Genomic DNA, 9,459 nt, shown 5'->3' with positions numbered 1-9,459 from the left:
GAAATTTACTATTATTTTGTCCTGTTACAGATGAGGAAATTGAATCACAAAAACATGAAGTAATTTGCCTAAAGGGAATAAGTAGTAAAGCCAAGATAAGCACTCTGAATTCAAGGATTTGAATATTTAACTTTACATTATAGTAATTTTCTTTTCCTGTTTTTGCAATTGCATAGAAATGTGAATGAGATAGCAGTCTTAGTACACAGGAGAGTAGTGCTAGCCCTGGGGGTGATAAGTGCTCAATGGTATTTGTTGAATGATGAATCAGTATTAAGTGCTGAAGGCAGAACAGCCAGAAACTGAGAAATAGGGAACAGAGAAGAAGACAAGGCAGGACTGGAATAAGTCAAACAATCTGGGCAGCATCTCCATACATGACAATAAGGTGATTTTGAAACTGAAGTGGCTCTTGTTTGAGTTAGGAAGTTTTTATTCACTTTAGATTGAGACAGAGTCAACCCAATGTGAACCTAGTAGATAAGGTACCTTAGGGAAAGAATAGGAGCTCTGGTAGCATGCCTAAGGCACTTGACTGCTAACCAGAAGGCTGGGCGTTCAAACCCACCAGCCACTCCTCGGAAGGAAGGTTAGGCAATCTACTTTTGTAGTGATACCACCTCAGAAACCCAAGGAGGTGTTCCTATAAGTAGGGTCCGACTCAACGGCATATAACAACAACAACAACAGTGAAAGAATAGTTAATGGTGGCACAGAGGCATTTGAAATTGGAGGTAAGGACAAATTCACCTCAAAATAGTATCAGATTGAGCTGAGACTTGAAACATCTGAGGCAGAACAGCAGAGGTGGAACCCGACCACCCAGGAGCGGCATGCTGTGTGAAGAAGTCTCAAAAGGAAAAAAAAAATTCCTTTAACAGTACATTTTTCCCTCACATCTAACCTAAATATGTCTCTAAAGTTTAGTCACATTATTTTTGTTACATTGTTATAATAAGAAGAAGAACAAGAACAATACCTAGATGGCTTCCTTTCCTCCTTCAAGCTTCTTTCATTTAATTCATGCTTGAAGACTGGTAATAAATCACAACTCCAACTAAGGACAATTCAATGCTAAAGCACTTAGCTTATCTGACCTTCACATTAATTACTTTTATTATACCAGCAGGGACATTTCATGCTATTTTTCCTCTGCCTTACAAAACCAACACAGCTCTCTCATAACACCTAGGACGAGCTTCTTAACCATGTACATATTTTACAAGTTATCTCTTGCATATGCCAACCCAAATGCAAAGTTTAGTCAGTAGATTGAGGGACCCACTTGTGTATGAGTGTTTTGAGATGTCATTAAAATTCTTACAAAAACTGAAAGTGAAATGAGGAAGACTGATTGAGCAATCCAAGAGAAGGGTGAATGCCAGTAAAACCTACTGTACAGTAGGGGCAGAGATGCAGAAGGGAAGAAAGAAAAAAAGTCAGGAGAACTCTCCTGTCCGGGGGAGCCAAACTCTGATGTATTAAATGTAGGACATCAACAAACACAGATAACAGGAAATGATCCATTCCCTGTGGTCATTTATTCTAGAGGCCCTAACCTTCAAAGTTCAAGTAATGCAATGGATGACTCCACAGAAAGGGAGCACTTACGCCTTTCTTCTTGCCTTAAGGAAAGAGAAGAAATGAAACTTAAACAGTGTGTTTCCATCCTCCCCCAGAAGGAAAGCCTCTCTGCCTGGTTCTCTAAAGAAGGAAAGCTCCTGTCAGTGACCTTGCTGCTGACCCTGCTGTCCTCCTGTCTGACAGTGGTGTCTTTCTACCGAGTGGCCAGCCTGCAAGTTGAGCTGTTGAGCCTCCGGGCGGAACTGCAGTCCTACCAAGATAAGCAGCTGCCAGCATCTCCCAAGGCAGAAGCAGGAGCCCTCACGGCAGCTTTGAGGGATACTCCAGCTGTCACCCCGAGACTACAAGTGAGTTACCAGCAGCTGCAGCCTTAAGCACTATTCCTTCTAAACTGCTGTCTCTCATGGACCTCAGACGTCTTTTCGATAACTTGGAATTTTCTTTCAATAGGGGATCTTTGCACCACCAGCCCCAGGAGAAAGCAACTCCAGTCAAAGCAGTAGGAGCAAACGTGCTGTTCCAACTCCAGAAGAACCAGGTAAGGTGCGTTTAGGAGTCAGAGAGGATAGTATTTAAAGGTCCAAATTCGGGGGAACTAAAGGTGAACATAATCTCTCCAAACCTCTTAAATAGAGACTGCAAAATTTACTATTAAAACCAGATTTGTCTTTATAGCAAAATCCTAGCAACAAATTTAGTAGACTATACAACATATTATGTCCTCCATTGTTAGTCGGAACTGACTCGACAGTAGTGAGTTTGGTTTTTGGTTTTATTGTTAGATACCATCAAATCGATTCTGACTCATAGTGACCCTATATGACAGAGAAGAACTGCCCCATAATATTTCCAAGGCTGAAATCTTTACAAAAGCAGGCTGCCACATCTTTCTCCCACAGAATGGCTGGTGGGTTCCAACCACACACCTTTTGCTTAACAGCTGAGCACTTAACCACTGGACTGGGAGAGACTAGATGAACCCCAAGACTGTCACCCTAAGACACCCTTTAAACCTGGAACTGAAACCACTCCTGGAGGTCACCTTTTAGTTGGTTAACAGATGAGCTCATAAAATAAACAGGACCACCTGTGAGTGTGTGCTCTTAAAAAAAAAAAAAAAAAAAATCAACTTATATGAGACCAAATGGTCAACATTTACCCTAAAGCAAAGATGAGAAATTAAGGTAAGGGGGATTGGGAAATTAGATTAATGAAAATTTAATAATCAGAATGGAAATAATGAGAATATTGACAATCAAGAAAAATGTAACCAATGTCCCTAAACAATATGCATAGAAATTGTTAAATGGGAACTGAATTTGCTGTGTAAACTTTCACCAACAATAAAATTAAATATCATTTTTGAACAATCATTCAGATAATGAGAAGTGAAATTTTACCTCATTTAGTAAAAGACAACTGAGTGACATATATATATCTTAGTAATTAGTCTTTTATGTATGTATAGATATATACATAGCTAAATATTGCTAAATAAAACAACAGATCATTACCTTTTTTAAAAAAACTTTCCTATATATAGCACTATGAGTCGGGGCCGACTCGACGGCACATAACAACAACAACAACAACAATATATAGCACTCAAATTTCAATGAACACGTCAGTTTTATCTCGTAAATATTGGATATGTATTTGAATTCCAGTGTGTTGGGATAAGAGGTTCTTTCTTGACCTTCTCAGCATACAGCAAATCCTTTTCTACTGATTATCGGACCGCTGTTGCTGTTTGTTGTTGCTGTTAGATGTCGTTGAGTCAGTCCCAAATAGTAGTGACCTTGTGTACAATAGTAGGAAACACTGCCCAACCCTGTACCACTCTCACAATCCTCACAATCATTTGATTCTGTGGGCTCTGTATATTTTTAACATAGTAAATACACTGGTCGCATGTTGATATTGAGGATTAAATGTAGAAAAGAGAAAAAAAAATATGACATAGTTACTTTACCCCTATGCCTGAAGCATTGTCCATAACTACAGAAATAAAATTTTTCCACTTCATATCAATCTAGAATTATATTTTGTTTACCTGAGTCATAGAAAGTCAAACAGGCATTTCCTGAAGGGGCACTTTGTGAAAGCAAGTCAAGGTCATTTAATGGGAACTCCTGTATGTTTGTGCTTCGATTTTGTTTCTTGTTTTAAAAAAGGTTATATATAGATACATAAATCATTATAATTTATATTTTATATGCAATTGAAAATAACATTACTTATATACTATTTTATATTTTTTGTTTTCACTTGTCATTATACAATAACATTTTTCTCTAAGTAGTTCTCATACATGTACATTAATTTATAATCTATTTTTATCCAGTTGTTTTTATTTTTTTATTATAATAGAACATGCTATTTTTTTTCTGCAGATATATTTTGCTTCTGAGGATTATATATTAATTATAAATTCCATATAATGAAATTTCTGAGCCAAAGGGACGGAATATCTTTATCACCCTTGCTGCTACCTATTGTCGTATTGCTTTCAAAATGAGTTACATATGCAAGTATTAGCAATGCAATGACCACTTTCTCTGTGTTGTCTAGATTTTTATCTTTTCACTGGTTCTAAAATGGTATCTGAAATTTTTTGAACTTTCTATTTGTTTCCTAATAAACATGAACTTCCACATATTTTAATTACTTCAAATTTTGTCTTCTGCTGATTTTATTTATAACTTCCCCCAATTGTCTGGCTTCATGTTTTGCAGTTTTGTGTAAGCTTCTTATATATTAGACATCTTCTTTATCAAAATTTTAAATATTTCCACAATATTTTATTCTCTTTTGTAATTACAGAGTTCTTGTATTTGTGTATTTTAATGTGATAATCTTTTCCTTCTCATTTCCTCTAAAATGTTAAAGCTAAAAATATATTCTTTGCTGATCTCTTAAATGGTCTGTTCAATTTTCTGCTTTGGCTTTTTTATTGTTCGCTGTTTAGTATTTAACTCACTGACCCTACAGGCATTTATTTTGGTGTGACATGCCATATTGGCTTTAACTTCTGAATTTCTTCTGTTTACTCCTCCCAAGTTGCTACTAAATATCTCAACCAAACTTATTAAATAATTATTTATATCCCATTGTGTTGGAAAGCTTACTGTATTGTATTAAGCTCCTCTTACATAGTTGAAGGAATACTGGTGCACAGTTTTAAAGCACTTGGCTGCTAATTGAAAGGTTGACAGTTCAAACTCACCAACTGCTCAGTGGGAGAAAGATGTGGCAGTTTGCTTTCATAAAGATTTCAGGCTTTGAAATCTGTGGGGCAGTTTTCCTCTGTCTGATATGTCACTATGAGTTGGAATCAGTTCCACAGCAATGGGTGTGGTGTTATATAGTTGAATCTATTTGCAGAGTCTTTCTTTGTGTTTTGTTAATTTATTATTATGTTTATTTTCATTTAATTCTTCTAAGTGATTTCTTATTATGAGATCCAACACCTTGTAGAGTCAGGGTTCTGCAATCCTCTTCAAACTTCCCTTGCCTCTAAATATTAGTTTTGGAAGTAAACCTTGACTTTCTTTCTAAAAAGGATCTAAAACAAACAAACAAAAAAAAACCAAATTCACTGCCATCGAGTGTATTCCGACTCATAGTGACCCCCTTAGGGCTTCTGAGGCGGTGAATCTTTATGAAAGTAGATTGCCCAGTCTTCCTTCTGCTGGGTGTCTGGTGGGTTTGAACCTCCAACTTTGTGGTTAGAAGCCAAATGCCTTAGGCACTCAGCCATGCAAGCTCCTTAATGAGGATCTAGGTTCTCTGTAAGAAGCCAAGAAGAAATTTGTTCTAGCAGATTGAAGAATGAAGAATAAAAGAATGAGAAACCAAAAACTCCCACAGTGTCATCTACCAAAAATATCCTCTATTAATATTTTTTTATGTTCCTTTCCAATATTTTTGCTGTGTATATTTTATTTACTTATGTTTTATGTAGGGCATGAAAAATTGTATACTGATGAAAAATTTTCCCAAAATAATTTTCATTATACAAAAAGCTTGTTGTTGTTTGTTGTTATTTGCCATCAAGTTGGCCCCGACTCATAGTGAGCCCTCCTTGGGTTTCCGAGGCAATACCACTACAGAAGTAGGAATGCCCAACCTTCCTTCCGAGGAGTGGCTGGTGGGTTTGAACCACCAGTCTTCTGGTTAGCAGTCAATTGCCTTAGGCACTATGCTACAGAAAGCTTAGAGAATGGCAAACAATTCTAATAGAAAAAAAAAAAAAAAAACATTTCCATAGCACTGATGTAAAGATTATTGTCATTTCAAGGTTTGCTTTAGACTTTTTATGAAGCTTTTGTGTACTCTATCTATATATACATCAAAGCTAACAAAATATTCCTTTACGATTTCTTAAATAGCCTACTCTATTTTCTGCTTTGCCTTTTTTATTTAGAATTTTACTTTACTACTTAACTCATTAACCTTCTGGCATTTTTTGTTGTTGTTGTTGTTTTTGGTGATGGTGATATATTATACCATACATCAAAGCTTTTTATGTACTATACACACACACATACACACACATATGCATGCATATATACATATATAAAAACTTTTATGTACTTTATATATATACACCCACATATATATATACATATTACAATATTTATTTTGTATGCATGTATGTATATGGGTTCATAGATGTAAAGTATATAAAAGTTTATATATACATATATATAACCCCCCCCAAAAAAAAAAAACAAACCACACTCACTGACATTGACTCAGATCCAACTCATAGAGACTCCTCTTTGGGTTTCCGAGGAGCTATCACTGTGGAAGCAGATTGCCCAATCTTCCTTCCGAGGAGTAGCTGGTGGATTTAAACCACTAGCCTTCTGGTTAGCAGTCAAATACCCTAGGCACTATGCCACCAGAGCTCCTCAATACATATATATTTGATTTTTGCATTCTTAAATCCAAGATGGAAGGCTTGAAGATGAGAATCTCAGTGACAAGTAATACATGTCATTCCCTATCAATCAAAATGCCTTCAATGCTATAGAAGACACTCTCTTTTTACAGAGGGAAAATGTATTTTGTTTATTGCTTCTGAAAAATTAACATTTGTACAGTTGGTCTGAAATGTCAGAAATTCAAAAGATTTTAATTTTTCTGCTGAGTAGGTTTTTTTATTTTGTTTTGTTTTGGAGATGGGATTTTTTTGCAGTTTTTTACATTTTTGTTTTCATCCCAATTGTTCTAATTTGTTTCCAGTAAGATTCAACAACCATAGGCATCATTTTCCTTTCAAAATGTTCAATTAATTTATTGATATTCCACATATATTTTACAGCCTTGAAATTTTCATTGGAACTTTATACTTGCTATAAATTGACTCCAAAGGAAAGAATGAATTTATACACTATTTAGTTTATATGCCAGGAATATGTTTAATAATTTCTCTAATAAAATACAAGTTTAAAATTGTCAATAAAATGTTGTAGTTGTTTTTATGTAAGTTTCACTGTTCTCTCATACCAAAAAACCAAACTCAAACTCACTGCCATGAAGCCAGAACTGACTCATAGCGACCCCTCCTTAGGTTGCTGAGGCAGTATCACTAAGGAAGTAGATTGCCCAACCGTCCTTCCAAGGAGTGGCTCGTGGATTTGAACTGCCAGCCTTCTGGTTAGCAGTCAAGTGCCTTAGGCACTATGCCACCAGAGCTCCTATTTTCTCATAGTGCATTTAAAAATATTTTAGTTTTGCATGCTATTATGGAGGCTAAGCATTATTGAATAGCTTGTGAAATTGCTTAAAAAAATTTCAAAGTTTTAAAGAAATGACAGGATTTGGTATTATGCTTATTTTAAAGTCATGTCAACTTATTTAGTGGATTTATGCTTACTAGAATGATGACATTATCGTGGACTTTTTTTTCTAATATACTCTCCTTTCTACATTTAATTCTCAATGTTAACATGCCATCAGTTTTATCAGTATGTCAAAAGTATACAGAACTCAGAGAGTCTAAAAAGAATTACATTAAAGGACTGATAGCTCACACAAGCCATGGCTTCATCTATCAAAAGAGCAGAAGAACTAGATGTTGTCAGGTTACTACTATTGTCCATTTCGACTAGGGACACAACAGATGATCTTGGATAGAATGGGGAAAAAACAGAACAAAATTCAAATTCTTAAAAATGCCAGGTAGAGACCAGAGAAACCCTGAGACTGTCACCTGAGGCATCCTTTAAACTTGGAACTGAAACCACTCCTTACAGTTAAGTGACAGATTAGCCAATGTCATCAACAATATCACCAGTGATTTCTGTGCTTTTTTTTTTTTTTAAATCAACTATATGAGACCAAATGGTCAGTATTTACCCTAAAACAAAGATGTGAAGGTAAAGGAGGGATCATGGAAGCTAGATTAATACAAATGGAACAATCAGAATGGAAAGAATATTGACACTTTATGGAAAATGTAATCAATGTCATTGAATTGTGTGCATATAATGAATATGCATACTGTGTAAATTTTTCACAAAAAAACACAATAAAATATTATTTAAAAAGATCACTCAGATAATGAGGGTTGAAATTCTTATTTAATAAACAATCAGTTGTTAAATACGTACATAACTAAACATCGCTAAATAATACATCAGGTAATACCTGTTTTTTATTTTCCTATAAAAAGAACTTAAATTTTAACAGACATAACAGTTTTATCTCATGTGAATTGACTTCCAGTGTGTCGAGGTTAAAAATCTTTTCTTGACCTCCTTAGCACACAGTAAATCCTTTTCTACTGTGTATTGCACCAGTATTTATTGTTGTTAGGTGTCTCCAAGTTAATTCCAACTCATAGTGACCCTTTATAAAATAGACGAAACACGGTCTGGTCCTGTGCCATCCTCACAATCCTCACTATGTATTAGCCCATTGTTGCAGCCTCTATGTCAATCCACCTTGGTGACAGTATTCTTTTTTTGCTGACCCTCTGTTTACGAAGGAGCTCTGATAGCGTAATGCCCAAGGCACTTGACTGCTAACCAGAAGGCTGGAGGTTCAAACCCACCAGCCACTTCTCGGAAGGAAGATGGGACAATCTACTTCCATAGTGATATTGCCTCTGAAACCCAAGGAGGGTTCACTATGAGTCGGGTCCGACTCCAGAGCACATCACAACAACAACAACAACTACTTTACCAAGTGTAACGTCCTTCTCCAGGGACTGGTGCATCCTGATAACTTGTCTAAAATACATGAGATGAAGTCTCCTTATCCTCCCTTCTAAGGAACATTCTGGCTGTATTTCTTCCAAGACTTATTTATTTGTTATTCCAGAAGTCCATGGTATAGTCAAGTATTTGTTAAATGCCATAAAAAAGTTGTTTATCTTTTCATTTGTGTACGTCCCATTTGTACAACCAGATAGCTGACATTTCCTTTGGGCTGGGTCCTATTTTCTTCTTCTGTTATGTCCTTCGTAATATCTACACACAGTAGGCATTCTACAAATGTTTGTTGATCATATTTAGATTCAATATGAAGTAAATCAGATTTATTTGGGAATGATTTGGCACCATTTTTATTTTGGATTTTCCCATATTTCTTTATTTGCCAGGTTCTTATCACAAGCCTTCTTATGAAATATTTTAATTTGACATTTAAAACAACCAATTAATTAAAGAATGAGCTGGATCATAATAAAAGTTGCAGGGAGGCAGAAGAGGTAGGGAGCAGTGAACCACTTGTAGGTGGACATCAGCCCCTGAATCCTTTGGTTGACCAGACTGAGGCACAAGTTGGATTCCCTGAACAGTCACAAAGATGTTTGTACATCCAGAAACATCTTTAACTTTAATTTTGTGGGTGTCTCTATTTAGT

General features: G+C 35.8%; 1 protein-coding gene across 1 annotated transcript in view; it reads left to right on the top strand.

Moving 5' to 3' along the window:
- The first annotated feature begins 1,580 nt into the window (after nt 1–1,580).
- Nucleotides 1,581–9,459, top strand: part of TNFSF13B (TNF superfamily member 13b) — a 47,034-nt gene continuing 39,155 nt past the window's right edge. The window contains exons 1-2 of the mRNA XM_007938913.1: nt 1,581–1,931; nt 2,035–2,122. Of these exons, the coding sequence (XP_007937104.1) occupies nt 1,581–1,931; nt 2,035–2,122 (439 nt within the window). The remainder of the gene's footprint in view (nt 1,932–2,034; nt 2,123–9,459) is intronic.

Source organism: Orycteropus afer, unplaced genomic scaffold, assembly GCF_000298275.1.
Source record: "Orycteropus afer afer isolate SDZICR_OR568_19922 unplaced genomic scaffold, OryAfe1.0 scaffold00055, whole genome shotgun sequence".
NCBI classification, from domain to species: Eukaryota; Metazoa; Chordata; class Mammalia; order Tubulidentata; family Orycteropodidae; genus Orycteropus; species Orycteropus afer.
This window is presented reverse-complemented; position numbering and strand designations above follow the sequence as displayed.